Below are 17,503 nucleotides of genomic sequence, written 5' to 3'. Positions count from 1 at the left end.
GTAACAAATGTATTTTTGTATTTTTAATGTAACATTTAAAATTATTTTGATAGGAAACTAGATAACGTTACCAAAACAATAGTATATATATATATATATTAATATAAATGTATATTTTTAATTTGTTGGAAAATATTAACTATATAATTTTATTTTGTCTTAACTGAATATGTAAATTTGACCAAGTTTGAAATGAGAAATAGTAGTAAGCGTAATATTAATTTGTTGAAGAATGAGGAAACAATTGCATGTGATTTTGAGGAAAAACATATCTGCAATTAATATAAGTAATAAATCCATGATAAATTAAATAGGAGGTGTGAATACACGAGGAGGAGATACACGTTTTTTTCCTTGCACGTTTTAATTAGTTTGGTTCTTCATTCAAGGGTATCAAATTGGTCATTAATACTTTGAATTCTGTCTGAAAATTGATCTGTCCACGCTCTACCTACTTGCCGACCAATCTCATTCACCGTTGATAATTAGTTTTGTCACTTAGCTTTATGAGCTAGCTAATCGTCCGACTATATATATATATATATCACACTATCCGTTGTCAACGCTAATACGATTAGCTACTAGTCATTTTCCATATAACCTCTTTTCTTTTTTTTTTGGTAAAAATAACAAATTAAATCAACAGTTATAAATCAAAAAGTGACGCGATGAAACTTAGCTCATATTTTCATATTGTCAAAAAAACGTCTTCTTTCTCAATTTTATTTAGATTGTGATATCTTTAGGGTGTGATATCTTTAGGGGTGTCAAAATGGGTAACCCAACTCAACTCAACTCATAATCAAATGAGTATAGGGTTAAATGAGTTATGGGTTGACCCAACTCATTTTGTTAAATGGGTTTGGGTCAACCCATAACTCATTTAATTTTATGGGTTGAGTTGTTAAATGGGTTAACTCATTTAAGTAATAATTTAATTAATTATTATTATAAAACAATAATAAATAATAATAATTATTAATTCATTATCATCAAACTTAAGATATTTACGGATTCCACTTTTTACGGGTTTACGTTTTTTGTACGTAAAATCACGGATCTACGTTTTTGGCGGAAAAATTATAGGTTTTTACGTTTTTGGCGAGAAAATTACGGGTTTACGTTTTTGGCGGGAAAATCTCGAGTTTACGTTTCTGGCGGGAAAATCACGGATTTATGTTTTTGGCGGGAAAATCACGGGTTTACGTTTTTGGCGGAAAATTACGGGTTTATGTTTTTGGCGGGAAAATTATGGATTTACGTTTTTGGCGGGAAAATCACGGGTTTACGTTTTAGGCGGGAAAATCACGGATTTACGGTTTTGGTGAAAAATTACGGGTTTATGTTTTTGGCAAGAAAATTATGGATTTACGTTTTTGGCGGGAAAATCACGGGTTTACGTTTTTGGCGGAAAAATCACGGGTTTACGTTTTTGGCGGAAAATTACGGGTTTATGTTTTTGGCGGGAAAATTATGGATTTACGTTTTTGGCGGGAAAATCATGGGTTTACGTTTTTGGCGGAAAAATCACGGGTTTACGTTTTTGGAAGGAAAATTACGGGTTTACGTTTTTGGAAGGAAAATTACGGGTTTACGTTTTTGGCGGGAAAATTAGGAGTTTACGTTTTTGGCGGGAAAATCACGGGTTTACGTTTTTGGAAGGAAAATTACGGGTTTACGTTTTTGTGGGAAAATTAGGAGTTTACGTTTTTAGCGGGAAAATTATGGATTTACGTTTTTGGTAGGAAAATCATGGGTTTATGTTTTTGGCGGGAAAATCACGGGTTTATGTTTTTTGGTGGAAAAATTACGAGTTTACTTTTTCTCAATTTCATCGCTTGTATATTTAAGAAATTTGGAAAAATATTAATTTTATTAAATTGGTTTAGATGTGTTGGTTAAACTTAAATTGGTATTGGTTTAGAGATTTTAGTTGGTTTAATTCAATTTTACAAAATTTGATGGGTAATTGGGTAAACCATTGAAACCATTAACCATTACAACCCAACTCATTTTACTCATCAAACCAATTGACTCATCAACTCATTTGACCCATCAACTCATTTGAGTCAAAATTTTCAACTCATTAGGGTTCATGGGTTGAGTTGAGTTGAGTTGACCCATGAATTTTGACCCATTTTGACACCCTTAGATATCTCTCATTGATGATAATTTAGTTGTTGAAAAAGAATTAATATGTTCTCAAATTTTAAACTAGTAAAATTTGCTATGTTTGATTTTTTTAAAAAAGTAAACTAAAACTAAATCACGAAAAATCGATGTTTTCTCATATATATATGCACTAATTAAATCTTTAAAAAACGCATTTGATGTTCCTAGATTTGTTTTTTTCAGTGCTTTTATTGGATAATTCCATATTTAGATTAACGAGCCCGATACATCCTATCAAAAGAAGAAGAAGATACATGGGGGTTTTCTAAAATAATTATAAAACAAAGGGGTGTATGTTTAGAAACAACTAAAATTTGGGGGGCATCACAAAAAAGTTATGGCTACAGAATTTTAATCAGCCCACAGGAATCGAGACGGAAAGCCGTTAGTTTCCTCAACAGATTTGTACTTGCGTCTTTTGTACTTGAACTGCCTGTGTGTATACGTATTACGTATATCTCAACTTTTCAATACTCGTTTTTTTTTTTCTTCTCTTTTGCGACTAAAAAACACTTATCTGTTTGTTTGTTTATGTTCCTTTCTTTTTTTTGTAAACTTTGTTTGTTTGTGTTCTTAAACCAAAACTTTGACATGCTGTTTCTAGTTTTTTCATGTATTTTTCATAATATATCATTGATTTACAGTAGTTTGTTTTTTCTATCATTTTCATATCTTTATTTTTTTTGGGAGTTATACTAAACTAAATTTCTTCATGGAATTCGTATTTTGACCAAATTTTTTACTCTTCTTGTTTATGAACTTAATTTTCTTTTTCGTTTGGAGTTAAGATTATCAGCCAACTCATGGGACTTAAGTGGTTGAATGATTCATCAAAAAAGTTGAAGATCAGAGTTAGTTTGAGATTAGATTTTTCGAGTTAAAAGAAAGAACACATGGAATCTTCACATCAATATGCAGACAAATCCATTAGTAAGATAAGTTCAAAAATTGACAATCTGAGATACTCTTTTATTTTTTGTCTTCGGATTTCATACGAACTTGCTAAACAAGAACAGTAAATAATTCGGTCATTATACGAATTCCGGGAAGACATTTAGTTTAATAGTACAAAAGGCTTAATTCGGTCATTATACGAATTCCGGGAAGACATTTAGTTTAATAGTACAAAAGGCTTTGTAATTGTAGTTTAATCAGACAATAGATGCAACGCTACTCAGAGATCCAAGGAACAAAATTTGATGAACAACACTCAAGTCTCATGTGAAAACAGTGTTACTCTATTTTAACTCTTTTCAATCTTCAAAATCCTCATCCATGTCTTCCCCATCTTCTTCACTACCCTCTTCGCCTTCTTCTTCACTATCTTCTTCTTCTTCTTCATCCTGTTTCTTCTTTAACTTTTCTTTCTTTCCATCAACATCTTCTGAAACAAACCCAAAAGTCAGATGTTTGGTCCTGTAATAGATGAGATATAAACCACAATGTAAGGAAATAAGATCAACATTTACCATATTCACTGAATATGATTCCTCCTGTACACAATCCTTCCTCCACTTTAACGAGTTGCATAGTCATTCTTGGTCCAATTTCTTGCAGTTTCACTGCGCTCTTGGTGGCACCTTTGTTAACTCGGCCTAGATCAGATGATAGTGTCACTGTTGCCGCTTCTTCATCTCCTTCGCTCTCTGATCCGTAACCAGCCCTGACAAAAAGGGACAACAAAAAAGAAAGACGAAATGTCACATTAATCCATCCACATCGATGCAGCAAACAGACTGAACCAATGTAGATCCTTACTTGGTGACAAAATCACTAACATCCTGCAGATTCCTAAGATCTGGAACCTGATGATTTTGCACAAACTTTCTGATCCTACGAGATACTCCAACAGGCTGAAGTCTTATAGAATAATGCCGGAAATCAATGAGCTTGGTGTCTTTGTTGTAGTTCAAGAGTACTAATCTCTGGCAGGTGGAGAGCTTGACCTGATATATTTCACCATCAGAAGAACAAAATCACATTGCTGAAACAAGTTACAATCAATAACGAAGCATATATTTTCAGTTCTAGGCAACAAACTTACAGTGTTAATATCAATAGCTGGGAATATATTCTGAAACATAATCGTTGCCAGTTTCAGATGCAACTCTTGAGAACCGAATCCAGAAAGGACAATCTAAACCAAGAGAAGTTTTACATTCTCAGGCAACATATTACAAAACCAAGTTTTGGCGTTAGAGAAGTGAGATTAATTACCAAAGGAGGACTCTTGAAAAGATCTTGAGGACATCTAGGTCGAAGCTGAGACTGAGCTATATCTGATGCTAAGGAATACTGATGAATTTTGAAGGTAAGAGTCGGGCCCTGAGGGGTTCTTGCTACTCTAAGAGACAGTGAAGACGCTGTTTTCGAAAGCATAAGGAAATGTGTAACACCCATTGGACCTGATACATTCAAAAAGTCCCTTAAAGTGTTCCGCTTCTTCTCCTGGAAAGAAGATGATGAACAAAATGGAACAACTAGCATTAGCAACAATCAAAATCACAACCCTCGAGACATAACACTTACAATACTACAACGTATCAGACAAGAGCTTAAAACAGACCTTAAGACTGAGAGCAGTGTAGGGAAGCATGAGCTTCCTCAAATCCATCTGGAGTTGTTTAACAGGGCCAGCAAGTTTCATTCTTGAGAAGACAAAACTCTTGGGAATCTTATCCCCAGTGACATGACTAACATCCTCTTGATTTTTCTTCGCAATAGGTTTCCCAATGACCCTACTCTTCTTATTCTATATCAATCACAAACCAGTAAATCACATAGTACTGAAAAAACAAAAGATATGAACACGAATTCGTAGAGAAACTCAAACACAAACTTACGTTTTTGAAACGACCCATTTATTATTCTTATCTCACCAAACAGCTACAGATTCTGTAAAGAAGAAAAATCGGATTGGTGAATACACAAAGACGAAACATTTATGTATAAACAAAGCAAAAACCTCTTTAAAACCCTTGAGAGTGAATGAGCTCTAAATTAGGGCTTCTACAGATAGATACCAAAAACCATGGATGACTCAAAAAGAGAGTAATACACTCGAAGTAGAGATTATTACCTAACCCTAATTTCGCCGGCCGGAGTAATAGAGTCTGAGGTAGGAGGTGACGGCTGAATTTTGTAAAAACTGATGAAGACGCCCTATTTATTCAAAACCGGTTATCTCTACAATCCGGTTCATTCGGGTCCGGTTTAGTGATTCAATCTTTTTCCATAAAGAATTTATTCAATTATTACTTAAATTAATTTTCTTTATTTATTCGTCTTCCCGACAAGGTTGCTTGGGAATTTTTTGCATAGAACAATCAACAATTACACTTATTTTGCTATCGTTTGAGCATCTCAAAAATTTCTCCGGGGAGATTTGTTTGGTAATATATTTCTTCTTTGATAAATCTCTTACCTTTGAGCAAAGTTCTTCGTGTTGCTCCAATTCAATATTTATGTATTATCACCAGAAATCGTTACTTTTCTAAAGTTCCACAATGTTTATTCTAATCTAAAGACTTTTCACTTTTTGTACGCTTTTAGAGATCTCAAATTGTTTATTTTTGTCATGGTGTGACTCTGGGATTGTTTCATTACGCGCTTTTTATTACTCTTCTTCGGCGATGAACTCAAGGAATTCTGATAGACTTGATTGGTTTTTTTCTTTCTTTCTTTCTCTTTTTTATGTGGAAAGGATTGAAGAACCCTAATTTGATTCATAAGAAAGACACTATTTTTAGATTTTGCGTTTGGTTGATTAGAGTAACCCTAATTTGTTACTCGGATCTAATCGTCTACTTTGACTTAAGATGAATGATCTGTAAATATTTAGATCTAACATGTCTTGAGAAAGTTTCAATTTTTTCTTAACGGTGAATTTGATTTCTTATTCTTCAGTATATATACTCTTCCACAAAGAAGATGCTCAAGGTCCCTGAACACCAAGTTGCTGGTCACATTGCTAGTGATGGGAAGCTCGGTCCACTCGTAGATGACCAAGGCCGGTTCTTCAAGCCACTTCAGGGAGATTCTCGTGGCGAACACGAGGCTAAGTTCTATGAGTCTTTCACATCGAACATGAAGGTTCCAGATCACATCCATAGATACTTCCCGGTGTATCACGGCACTCAGCTAGTTGAAGCATCTGATGGATCTGGCAAGCTTCCTCATCTTGTTCTTGATGATGTTGTTTCAGGGTACGCAAACCCGTCGGTAATGGATGTTAAGATTGGATCTAGGACATGGTACCCGGATGTATCAGAAGAATACTTCAAGAAATGTATTAAGAAAGATAGACAGACCACCACGGTTTCGTTGGGGTTCAGGGTTTCAGGTTTTAAGATTTTTGATCACCAAGAATCAAGTTTTTGGAGAGCTGAGAAGAAGCTTGTTCTTGGGTATAATGCAGATGGTGCTAGATTGGCTCTGAGGAAGTTTGTGTCATCGAACTCTCCCGCTGACTCTAACTTGACACCAAACTGTGCTTTTGCATCAGAGGTTTATGGCGGTTGTAACGGGATCTTAGCGCAGTTGTTGGAGCTTAAAGATTGGTTCGAAACCCAAACGCTTTACCATTTCAATTCCTGCTCGATTCTGATGATTTACGAGAATGAATCAATCTTGATGCAAGGAGGAGATGATGCACCGGCACCACGGGCACAAGTGAAGCTGGTGGATTTCGCGCATGTTCTTGATGGAAACGGTGTCATCGACCATAATTTCTTGGGTGGACTCTGCTCTTTCATAAAGTTCATCAAAGATATTCTTCAGAGCGTTGAAAAGCACGATGAAACCGATACTTCCCTACTTGAGAACGGGCGCTAGAGAAACGTCGTTCTTCCCGGCTCCATTTCAAATAATCTCCAAGTTTTTCCTTTCTTGGACTAGTTGGGTTTTGGACATGAACGTTTGTCCCTTTCAATTGTATAATTTCGTTAACTAAACCATTGTACTTTCTCATTAGAGAAATATATCGAGAGTTTCATGAAAGTAAGCTAAGGCAGTTAAGCTTCTTTTTGGTTTCCTGTTATAGCAAAGCAAAATTGCGTTTTCAGGTAAACAGAATAGAATTAGAGCTTGAAGAAGTAATAATGTCAACATCAATAAGTTGGAAAATCAGTGAAAAATATTACTTAGAAGCGATTTTCACCTTAGAACATAATCTTACTCAAAATGCCACTAAGTAGTGTACTCAACCCTAAGCCACATCGCCTAGAAACAGAGTATTTTTTGGCCTTCTTTAAATTTTCTGTTTAAATCTGGTTAATGACAAGTTGAGTACTCTTCGTAACATAATCACAAGGATGAAGTTCTTCGTCGTGATCGTGTTTTGTGCAATCTTCTTATCTGTCTCTGGGGATTCGGACAATATGCAGGACACATGTCCCACGGCTCCGGGAGAACAGAGCATCTTCTTCATCAACGGCTATCCTTGCAAGAACCCGACCAAGATTACCGCTCAGGATTTCAAGTCCACCAAACTTACAGAAGCTGGAGATACAGACAATTATCTCCAGTCGAATGTCACATTGCTCACTGCATTAGAGTTTCCAGGTCTCAACACTCTTGGCCTCTCGGTCTCACGGACTGATCTTGAAAGGGACGGATCTGTGCCGTTCCATTCGCATCCGAGGTCATCTGAGATGCTCTTTGTGGTCAAAGGAGTCGTGTTTGCTGGATTTGTGGATACTAACAACAAGATTTTTCAAACGGTTCTGCAAAAAGGCGATGTTTTTGTCTTCCCTAAAGGATTGCTTCATTTCTGCTTGAGCGGTGGCTTTGAACCAGCCACCGCTTTCTCGTTTTACAATAGCCAGAATCCTGGAGTCGTGAATATTGGAGAAGTTTTTGGGATCGATCAAGAGCATATAAAGATCATGACGAGGTGTTTAGCTACTGGCTCTGGCTGTAGGGTCACTGACGGTGATGAGCTTTAGAATGTTTCTCTTACTCATCTTATTGCTGTTATTAACTAGAAGCAATGTTTTTAAGATCTATCAGTACCAGATTATTGATCAGATTGCAAAACATTGATTAATAGTGTATTGCAGTTAACGTGTCTCTTAAGGCATTAAATTTGTTAATAATTAAGCCCTAACTTGAACAATAATAACAACAGTGATGCCCTAAGTAGCATGAATCATTAAGACAAAGAGTTGAAGGCTTGAGCAGTTGTAGCAACCTTGAAGAAGACGTCTTCCAGAGTTGTATCGGCGAGTCCCCAAGCAAAAACTGTGAATTTGCTTTTGACCTTCTCCACCATGAAAAACACATCTGCAATCATGACTTCTTGCTTAGGGATCTCGAATTTCTGTGTTCCAGCTAAATGATATACTCTCTTGGAGTTTGGTGAAATATGTTTAACCATTCTCTCTACTTTCTCCTCGTGTTCAACTGAGGTCGTCATCGTGAAGACATATGATCCCCCATATCTTCCCTTTAACTCTTTCGGATTTCCTACACATTGCAAGCCTCCGTCTACAAAAATCCCCAATCGGTCGCAAAGAAACTCTGCTTCCTCCATCGAGTGAGCTGAAAACGTGAGGGACAAGCTTCTCTAGGTTAAAATATCCACCACTTTCTAATTTAACAAAATGAGTCTTAACTAAGAGTAATAAGTTCAGTTTCATGGCATCAATCAGGATCACATATAGAAGAGTGAGTAGTGAGAAAGAGATTGAAAATACTTGTGAGGATTATGGCTGTGTTTTGTTTTGCACGCTGGATCACTGTCCATAAATCTTTCCTTGAGGCTGGATCAAGTCCAGTGCTAGGCTCATCCATGTAAACCACCTTTTAACAAATCAGACAATGGATTCGTTAATAAATTCGAGCCATTGCTTACAAAATCACATAACATATAAGAGACCAGGAGTTGTACCTTTGGGTTCCCGATAAGCGAAATGGCTACACTAAGCCGCCTTTTCATACCTCCGCTGTATTTTCCAGCAGGTTTATCGGCAACTCCTCCATCGAAAAGGCTGACGCTTTTAAGAGATTCTTCCACAGCCTTAAAAAATGTATGATATCCAATTAACATTAACATACATATAAAGAAATCAGTAAGTGATAAACTTACTTGCATTAGAGCAGAGCCCTTGATATTCTTAAGCCTCCCATAAAAGAGAAGATGTTCCCTTCCCGTTAGCGTCCCCCAGAGCAAGCTGAAACCAAGATAATGACAGAAAAAAAAAGAAAAAAAACCATTCCATCAATTGTTCCTTATTTGTATGGTAAAGGAATTGATAAAATGTTAATTACTCATGTTGCGGGCAGACTCCCATGCTTGTATATACTTTGTTCATATCTTTGCATATGTCCAAACCTTGAACCAACGCAGTTCCAGATGTTGGTTTCAGGAGCCCAGTCATCTAGCGCAGCAGAACAATGTCACAAAACTCAACCCTGAAACGTAATTTAGAGTAAGAATAGTGGTTTTGCAAAAACTCACCATATTGATGAAAGAGGTTTTTCCGGCACCATTAGGTCCAAGCATGCCAAAGCATTCTCCTGAAGGCACGTCGAGATATAACCCTCTTACTGCTAGCTTTGGCGGGTTACCATCGCTACCTGGATACACCTTCTTCAGGTTGTCACACACGATCGCATGCCCCGTGGTCCCTTCTTTCCTCAATTTCTCAACTTTTTCCCGCTGAATATTTTCAATTTTTATCAGAACGACTTGAAGTTGGAGTCACATGGAAAGAAAATAAGATTTTTGTTTTTCATACCTCCTGAGTGACATCTGTTTTTTCCATGTCAATGAGAACGTTTTCAGAGTTTTGCCTTTGAACACTAGGACTTGGTAGGGAAGATGATTTCTTGAAGAAAACGAAAGGGCTTCTCCCTGATGAAGAAAGAAGATCGATAGAGTAGGCCACAATGAGAATCACAAACCACTCCACAGACATGAGGTAGAACAGCTTATCCATTCCGCTTTCCTTGAGATCTTTCCACTTCATCCCGTTTCCCCGGGAGGCATATTGCGCGAACTCATACAATCCGCGGAATAAGGAAAAGCCGGGATACAACTCCAAAGCAAGAATCCCTTTTTCTGTAACATAGATATATACTAGTTACTTAAGTGGTCACACATAAACATGTGTATTCGTTCTTCAAGGTATTGATTTTGTTAACTTACCGGGGAATGTGGGAGATTCAAGCAGTTCACCAAAGAGAAACATTCCCAAGAGCCCACTTGCAAACACCAATGTATAAGCAACAACTACAATTATAAGCCGATTTTTTTTTATCATGAAGCCGTTGATATATAACATATTCGTGAGATGATTCAAGAAATGTGATGTTAGTACCTGTTGCAGTCTTAACCTTTGAGAATATGGAAGAAGCTAAAAAGGCGAAGGAGATTTGCAGATTTACGAAGATAAAATAGAAAATGAACTGGACGCTGTAGTCATTGAGCCGGAAGTACCTGAGTCCTATCGCTGAACCGAAGATCACCAAAGAAATAACATAAAACATAGATAGAGTAAGAAAATAGGCATAGGAAATCATCCAATATGGACCAATGCCTAGCCCGTGCATTTTCATTATAATTCTTAGGCGCTCTTGTTTCTCATACACCAATGATGTCAAGATCACCTGCAAATATTATATACACACAACCACATAATGTGATGAATACTTTGTTGAGTTTAGTACTTGCAATGGCATAAAGTAAGAAATTGTTAAATAACTTACGGGGAATAGAAGAAGAACAACCCAAGTGAAAAAAAGCGGGCCTAGCATGGAAGCGATATCAAGATTGAATTTAGTTTGGTGTTTAGGAACTTCTTTGACAAACTCGAATAATATCCTCGTCCCGGGGCCTTTAAGAAACTTAAGATAAGCATTTGATACCTGCAAGTTTTGCACGGTGTGAACATTAATTGGATCCGTTCAATAACAGAAACATGTAAAAGAGTACTACAGCGTGACTTAGATTCATACCAGATTGAGCAAGCGAGGAACTCGAACCAAAGGTGCCCTTGAAGGGTCATCAATGTTTGTTGAGTTATACCAGATCGTCACATCGAAGTTGTTTCTATCCGTATTCAAGAGATCATATGCTAAAGACAACAAAAATACATCAACAGTAAGAAATCACAGCTTGATTCTTAAGCATATGTATATAGAAGAAAATGAAACAAACCTGCAGCAATCTCATTTGTCATCCTCTCAGGATTTCCCTTCCAATTACCCTTGAAAAGCTCATCATTGACCTCTACAGAGTTATTTCTCCATAGAGACAACCCTTGAAGACACGTCACCGCTGAGATAATATTAGACACAACCACTAAGTTGATCATCAAAGTGAAGAAAACCACATTTTTCACTGTTCATTTTATCATCTCAAGCTTTGAACATAAAAAAAAAAAACTACCTGTATGAATTTTTCCAAATGAGAGTGGCCATGTAGAGTTTGGACTGCACTGAGATTGGATACTGTAGATAGGAAAATCCGACTCAATCCCGGGATCTGCATAATTGTTTGTGCCTAGTGCTAGTGTTGAACCCTGAAGTCACTCACATGCACATGACCTCTAGTTAAAAATCTAAAACAGAGAGATAAATGTTTGCACTTGCTTGATTGAAAGAAATATCAAAACGTACCAAGACATTATAGGCTAAACTAGACAAGAGGTCAGAGGAATTCACAGCAAACGAACCACCAAACATATTCCCAGATAAAGCTGTAGTAGAAACACTTAACTGATAAGTTACATAGCAAAAAATAGAGAGTAAATGTATCAAAGAAGCGCATATACCTTGACCAAGGGAATGGTTATTCCCAGTAAGAAGTATAGTAACAGGACAAGTTCCAGTTTTTCTACAAGACTTATCAGGAAGGTCATTGTACGAAAAGAAACCACCGCTGACAGCACGAGATTCAGGTTCTGGAATCTGTAACAGGGGAGGCAACAGTGGAGGGTTTGGGATGGGACAATCACCAATAGAAAAATCATCTTGACTTCCACACTTAGTCAAATCAGCGGCCTTATTCACCACAACATCAAGCAAAAGTTGAATCCCTAGGAGAAATAAGCAAAGGAGTAGTGGAACCAGGACAAGCCTAATATTCGTCCATATGTGTCTCCTCTGCACCCACCCAAAATGTCATATAATCGATTCAAAACCATGTTTTCAAACAACGATCGTAACAATTTTGTCACACATACACATACCTGGTAGGTTAAGTTCTTTCTAAGTAACGCATTTGCTTGCGCCCAGAAACTGGCTTGACTAGGATCCGCCATTGATGAAGAAGAAAAAGAGCTCCGTTAGTCTTTAAAATTTTTCTTACTGACACCACTTTTTAGTATTCTTCTCCAAAACGCTTCTCTTCTAATATTTTTTTTTTAGGGTTTTTAATTAATCAAATAATAGTTGATGAAAATCCAAGAAAACCCTCTTGATTGTTGTATACAGTGTAACAACAATCTGATACATTACCCCTTTGTAATGATGGATTGGATACAGATAGTCTTCCCAAGAAGTCAATAAATACTAATTGGAAACATTTCAAATTTAATACTATGTAGAAACGGAAAGATTAAAAAAAACTTAAGTGTACTTACAAATACAGAAAACGCGTTTCCTTTAACTGAATAAAATCATGGAAAAAACTAGGAAAAAAACTTTTTAAGAATTCTCAACTTTCAAACCTTTTTTAGAGTAATAAACAAAATTACTTCTTTTTTTTTCTCTAGAATAATTGATAAGAGTCTTTGTCCATAGTTTCATAGGCGTTTCCTTACGAAAAACCTAATTAAAGATAAACGTTATTCATTTGTTTCAAAAAAAAAAAAAAAAACCTCTAATCTTCTTCTTCCTCTGTGATCATGACTCTGCGAGAAGGCTTGCCGCTTTTTCATCAGCAATTCACAGCTTTGTTCAAGAAGAATCTACTGCTTTCATGGAGGAACAAGAGAGCCACGTGTCTTCATCTCTTCTCTTCGTTCTTCTTCATCCTTCTCATCTTCTCTATAGAGGAATCTTCCAAAGCGAGCGACTTAACCTCGACTAGGCACAAGAATGTCACAGATCCTAAAGCATTAGTCTCTCTTCCGATTCTTCCATGTGAGGATAAGTTTTTCGTGAGACTTCCATGTTTTGACTTCGTGTGGAGTGGCAACCAGAGCCGTCGTGTCACTGACATTGTCTCTGCAATTATGGCTAACAATCCTGGACGACCAATTCCAACCAATAAGGTTTTTTGTCATGATTATGTCTCTTCATCATCTTCCATAGTCTCTAATGTACGAAAATCTGAATAGTTATGTTTCTGGTGTGGTTTGGTCTCTTTCAGGTTCAATCATTTACAAAGCCTGAGGAAGTAGATGCATGGTTTATGTCACATCCATCGCAAGTAACAGGGGCTTTGCATTTTGTGGAAAAGAATGCTACAGTGATCAGCTATGGAATTCAAACAAACTCTTCATCGGAGAAAAAACGTGGTCGGCGTGAAGATCCTACGTTTAAGTTCCTTGTTCCTCTTCAAATTGCTGCAGAGCGTGAAATCGCAAGGTCTTTAATTGGAGGTACTTTATATTCTTGAATCTTAATTTGTGTTAGGAAGATTTTTGTAGCAGTGTGTATGTATACATATGTGGGTGCTTCTTATAACATGGAATAATAAGTCAAGTCCTTATACATTTTCAGATCCAAAGTTTAGTTGGGATTTTGGATTTAAGGAATTTGCGCGTCCAGCGATTGGTGGTGAAGTGATCATTTCTGCATTTTATCTTATGGGACCAGTGTTCTTTCTTGCTTTCTCCATGTTTGGTTTTGTTCTCCAACTCGGGTCTGTGGTTACCGAGAAAGAGCTAAAACTTCGCGAGGTTTTATAATAATCTCTGTTCTTGTTTTTTGGTAGCCTGAGGTTTTGCGTATTGGATCATTGTTTTGTTTCTTTGTTGCTCAACAGGCAATGACAACGATGGGTGTTTATGAATCTGCATATTGGTTGTCATGGCTCATATGGGAAGGAATCCTTACCTTTGTCTCCTCACTCTTCTTGGTCCTCTTTGGAATGATGTTCCAGTTTGAGTTTTTCTTGAAGAACAGTTTTGTTCTTGTCTTCCTACTTTTCTTTCTTTTTCAGTTTAATATGGTAAAAAACTTCATTTTCAAATTATGTACTCTGCTTTCTTCAAAGATATTATTTGTGTATCATTTAAGTTATTATATATTTACTTGTGTTGCTAGATTGGCCTAGCATTCGCGCTATCATCTATCATTAGCAAATCATCTTCGGCAACAACTGTTGGTTTCCTTGTGTTTCTGGTTGGTTTTATAACACAGGTTTGGCCTCTCTTGCTAACATATATAGTAGCTGAAATTTTGGTTCTTATTTAAATCTTGGACTCTTACGATTTCTACTTCTTATTGCAGATTGTAACAACTGCTGGATTCCCTTATTCAAGCGCATATTCGATTGGTAGCCGTGTCATTTGGTCACTCTTTCCACCGAATACCTTTTCTGCGGGTCTGCAGCTGCTTCTTGAAGCGACATCATCTCCCGGAGACTCTGGAATCAGTTGGAGTGAAAGAGCAATATGTGCAGGGGGCGAGAGCACTTGCGTTATTACAACTGTATGCCAACCTTTCTGAGATAGATTTTGGATCTAATAGTTGTGTAGGTATCATTCTCTGAACAAACTGTGTTTTTGGCAGAATAAAATCTACATATGGCTCGTGGGAACGTTCTTTTTCTGGTTTGTATTGGCTCTCTACTTTGACAACATCATCCCCAATGCATCCGGTGTGAGAAAATCGATCTTCTACTTTCTAAAACCTAGTTATTGGACTGGCAAAGAAGGCAACAAAGTGGAAGGTATTTTTCTCTATTGCACTAAATAAAACTAATTATAAGTTAAAACATGTTTTTCTACACTTTTGAAGAAGGGAGCATCTGTAGCTGTATTGGTTCAGTTCCACCAGTAGAGCATATTACACCAGAGGACGAAGATGTGCTTGAAGAGGAGATTTTAGTTAAACAACAAGCAATGGATGGAAGAGTTGATCCTAACATTGCAGTTCAGATACATGGTCTTGCAAAGACATATCCTGGAACAACAAAGCTTGGATGCTGCAAATGCACCAAAACTTCGCCTTTTCATGCTGTAAAGGTATGTTGCTTTCCGATAATGTATGGCTTTTGCCAAAGATGTTCCTAGCTCATGTGACTTGAGATAAAAGTGTTACAACAGTTACATTTATTATTCAACTATTGATTCATTGAAAAAAATTCAGGGTTTGTGGATGAATATTGCCAAAGATCAGTTGTTTTGTCTTCTCGGACCTAATGGCGCAGGGAAAACAACTACTATTAGTTGTTTGACTGGCATAAATCCAGTCACTGGTGGGGATGGTAAGAAAAGCTTTTTGTTTCAGTCTGAATGAAGCAAGATTTTGGAAAAATTTAACTATTCTAATAAGATCCATTTTGATTGACTAAATTAAAACAGCAAAAATCTATGGAAATTCCATAAGAAGCTCTGTTGGTATGTCCAACATTCGTAAAATGATAGGAGTTTGTCCTCAGGTATTGTCAATTTTCTTCCTTCATTGTCCTCATCACACAAAACAACCTTCTAATCATTATGCTAGCTTAAAATGGTTTATGACTCTATCACTCTTTTTTTACAGTTTGATATTCTTTGGGATGCTTTGTCTAGTGAAGAGCACCTCCACCTCTTTGCTAGCATCAAAGGGTTGCCACCATCATCGATCAAATCGGTACATCACCCTAATAACATAAAATATACTTCATATTCATGTGTGTTACAAATATCTGATTTAAACTTTTGGCTAAGCATACCTTTACGTATATATAGATTGCAGAGAAGTTACTGGTAGATGTGAAGCTAACAGGATCGGCGAAAATTAGAGCAGGAAGTTACAGTGGTGGAATGAAACGTCGGCTGAGTGTTGCAATAGCACTCATTGGTGATCCCAAGCTGGTTTTTCTAGATGAACCGGTCTGTAATATGCAACATTCCTCTCTTTTTTTTTTTTCTTTTTTTTTTTAATTTTAAAAATGAGTTTATATAAACATCAAATTTTTTTTTATTCTAACATTTGTGGATTCTAGACTACTGGCATGGACCCTATCACGAGGAGACATGTGTGGGACATTATACAAGAGTCAAAGAAAGGTCGTGCCATCATACTAACGACGCATTCTATGGAGGAAGCTGATATTTTAAGTGATCGAATAGGGATCATGGCTAAAGGCAGGCTCCGCTGCATTGGAACCTCAATCAGGTTAAAATCTCGCTTTGGCACGGGATTTGTTGCTACCGTTAGCTTCATCGAAAACAAAAAAGACGGTGCACCCGAGCCATTGAAAAGATTCTTTAAGGAGGTATGTATGTACACTCAAGTTTTTTAGTAGTATTGTTTAGTTAGTAAATAATCTAGTACCTCTGAGCCTGGAACAAACATCATGCAGCGTCTAAAAGTTGAGCCAACAGAAGAAAACAAAGCTTTCATGACTTTTGTAATCCCACACGACAAAGAGCAACTTTTGAAGGTAACCATCTATAAAAAGCTTTATTAATTATCTCTTAGATCTTTCATTTGATGAATGATTTTTCCATAATTAACGGGAATAGGGGTTTTTCGCGGAGCTACAAGATAGAGAATCTGAATTTGGTATCGCAGACATTCAGCTCGGTCTTGCCACTCTTGAAGAAGTGTTTTTGAACATCGCTAGACGTGCTGAACTAGAAAGCGCAACTGTTGAAGGAACTATGGTAACTCTCGAGTTAGAATCAGGCATCGCAGTCGAGGTAATTAGTCTACAAGGTCCATCAAAATAATCAGTTTCACATGTAACCGTCGATGAAATGCACTATTGAGAATTAATGAACTTGAATTTAAATGGATACAAACTAACCTCAATGTGCAGATACCTGTGGGAGCAAGATTTGTAGGTATCCCTGGAACAGAAAACGCAGAGAATCCAAGAGGACTAATGGTGGAAGTGTACTGGCAACAAGACGGGTCAGGATCGATGTGCATTTCTGGACACTCGGCGGAGATGCGGATCCCAGAGAATGTATCGGTGATATATGAACCATCATCACAAGTATTAGGACATGGACAGCGACGAGTTCGGGGTATTGTGATTGATTATGAATCTAACAATTAACATTCCCTTCTTGGGCAGTTTGGGAAAAAAAATACTTGGTTTACGCTGGAGTTTAAAAACAGTCATGGAGACAATTAGAAAGTTATATGTTGTCAAATTTTCACAGTGAGAAAAATTAAATACTTGTGTTTACACTCTATCCACAACAGTAACGAGAATAGTAAA

At 36.9% G+C, this 17,503-nt stretch overlaps 5 protein-coding genes across 11 annotated transcripts; 3 read left to right on the top strand and 2 right to left on the bottom strand.

Annotated features, from left to right (window-relative positions):
- Positions 1–3,192: 3,192 nt before the first annotated feature.
- On the bottom strand, positions 3,193–5,380 carry PPAN (PETER PAN-like protein). Of its 3 annotated transcripts, none has more exons than NM_125571.5 (8): positions 5,252–5,380; positions 5,016–5,067; positions 4,739–4,924; positions 4,390–4,620; positions 4,217–4,309; positions 3,931–4,118; positions 3,642–3,835; positions 3,193–3,556 (listed from the first exon to the last, which is right to left on the bottom strand). In NM_125571.5, the coding sequence occupies exons 2-8, from the start codon at positions 5,031–5,033 to the stop codon at positions 3,426–3,428; spliced, it is 1,041 nt and encodes a 346-aa protein (NP_568939.2). In that variant the 5' UTR covers positions 5,034–5,067; positions 5,252–5,380; the 3' UTR covers positions 3,193–3,425. The 3 variants fall into 3 exon arrangements, with proteins under 3 accessions (NP_568939.2, NP_851242.1, NP_974976.1); NM_180911.2 differs by having other exon boundaries at positions 3,215–3,553; positions 5,252–5,313; NM_203247.1 differs by having other exon boundaries at positions 3,278–3,556; positions 5,257–5,284.
- An 82-nt stretch (positions 5,381–5,462) lies between these two features.
- On the top strand, positions 5,463–7,261 carry IPK2BETA (inositol polyphosphate kinase 2 beta). Of its 2 annotated transcripts, none has more exons than NM_001345497.1 (2): positions 5,463–5,836; positions 6,079–7,192. In NM_001345497.1, the coding sequence occupies exon 2, from the start codon at positions 6,103–6,105 to the stop codon at positions 7,003–7,005; it is 903 nt and encodes a 300-aa protein (NP_001331991.1). In that variant the 5' UTR covers positions 5,463–5,836; positions 6,079–6,102; the 3' UTR covers positions 7,006–7,192. The 2 variants fall into 2 exon arrangements, with proteins under 2 accessions (NP_001331991.1, NP_200984.1); NM_125570.4 differs by having other exon boundaries at positions 5,466–5,564; positions 6,079–7,261.
- Positions 7,262–7,484: 223 nt separating this feature from the next.
- Positions 7,485–8,117, top strand: AT5G61750 (RmlC-like cupins superfamily protein; the record flags this gene model as incomplete). Its single annotated transcript, NM_125569.1, has 1 exon — positions 7,485–8,117. The coding sequence occupies one exon, from the start codon at positions 7,485–7,487 to the stop codon at positions 8,115–8,117; it is 633 nt and encodes a 210-aa protein (NP_200983.1).
- A 64-nt stretch (positions 8,118–8,181) lies between these two features.
- ABCA10 (ABC2 homolog 14) lies at positions 8,182–12,515 on the bottom strand (the record flags this gene model as incomplete). 3 transcript variants are annotated; one of them, NM_001345495.1, is made up of 16 exons in its annotated part: positions 8,182–8,712; positions 8,868–8,973; positions 9,062–9,190; positions 9,260–9,344; positions 9,442–9,551; positions 9,632–9,832; positions 9,912–10,234; positions 10,322–10,405; positions 10,494–10,782; positions 10,882–11,040; positions 11,131–11,249; positions 11,333–11,452; positions 11,564–11,696; positions 11,794–11,873; positions 11,949–12,177; positions 12,366–12,437. In NM_001345495.1, 16 exons carry the CDS (start codon positions 12,435–12,437, stop codon positions 8,324–8,326), a joined length of 2,628 nt encoding a protein of 875 aa, NP_001332100.1. The 3 variants fall into 3 exon arrangements, with proteins under 3 accessions (NP_001332100.1, NP_001318860.1, NP_001332101.1); NM_001345494.1 differs by having other exon boundaries at positions 8,184–8,712; positions 11,949–12,279; positions 12,366–12,515; NM_001345496.1 differs by lacking the exons at positions 11,949–12,177; positions 12,366–12,437 and having other exon boundaries at positions 8,324–8,712; positions 11,794–11,898.
- A 485-nt stretch (positions 12,516–13,000) lies between these two features.
- On the top strand, positions 13,001–17,494 carry ABCA9 (ABC2 homolog 11; the record flags this gene model as incomplete). 2 transcript variants are annotated; one of them, NM_001345493.1, is made up of 16 exons in its annotated part: positions 13,001–13,391; positions 13,490–13,721; positions 13,843–14,021; positions 14,108–14,293; positions 14,389–14,484; positions 14,575–14,775; positions 14,857–15,016; positions 15,085–15,311; positions 15,436–15,553; positions 15,651–15,727; positions 15,832–15,921; positions 16,020–16,163; positions 16,277–16,549; positions 16,637–16,717; positions 16,800–16,976; positions 17,096–17,494. In NM_001345493.1, 16 exons carry the CDS (start codon positions 13,023–13,025, stop codon positions 17,336–17,338), a joined length of 2,853 nt encoding a protein of 950 aa, NP_001330984.1. In that variant the 3' UTR covers positions 17,339–17,494. The 2 variants fall into 2 exon arrangements, with proteins under 2 accessions (NP_001330984.1, NP_200981.1); NM_125567.2 differs by having other exon boundaries at positions 13,023–13,391; positions 15,115–15,311; positions 17,096–17,378.
- Between the last annotated feature and the right edge of the window lie 9 nt (positions 17,495–17,503).

Source organism: Arabidopsis thaliana, chromosome 5, assembly GCF_000001735.4.
Source record: "Arabidopsis thaliana chromosome 5, partial sequence".
In the NCBI taxonomy this organism is placed as follows: domain Eukaryota; kingdom Viridiplantae; phylum Streptophyta; class Magnoliopsida; order Brassicales; family Brassicaceae; genus Arabidopsis; species Arabidopsis thaliana.
Note: the sequence above shows the minus strand (reverse complement) of the source record. Positions and strands in the feature narration are given on the sequence as shown.

Excerpts from the sequence above, each read along its gene's own strand:
- PPAN (NM_125571.5), bottom strand. Across the intron at positions 4,621-4,738 it reads ACACTGCTCTCAGTCTTAAG|GAGAAGAAGCGGAACACTTT; the intron begins GTCTGTTTTAAG and ends TCTTCTTTCCAG. Across the intron at positions 3,836-3,930 it reads GTTAGTGATTTTGTCACCAA|GGCTGGTTACGGATCAGAGA; the intron begins GTAAGGATCTAC and ends CCTTTTTGTCAG.
- IPK2BETA (NM_125570.4), top strand. The coding sequence starts at position 6,103 with ATGCTCAAGGTCCCTGAACACCAAGTTGCTGGTCACATTGCTAGTGAT.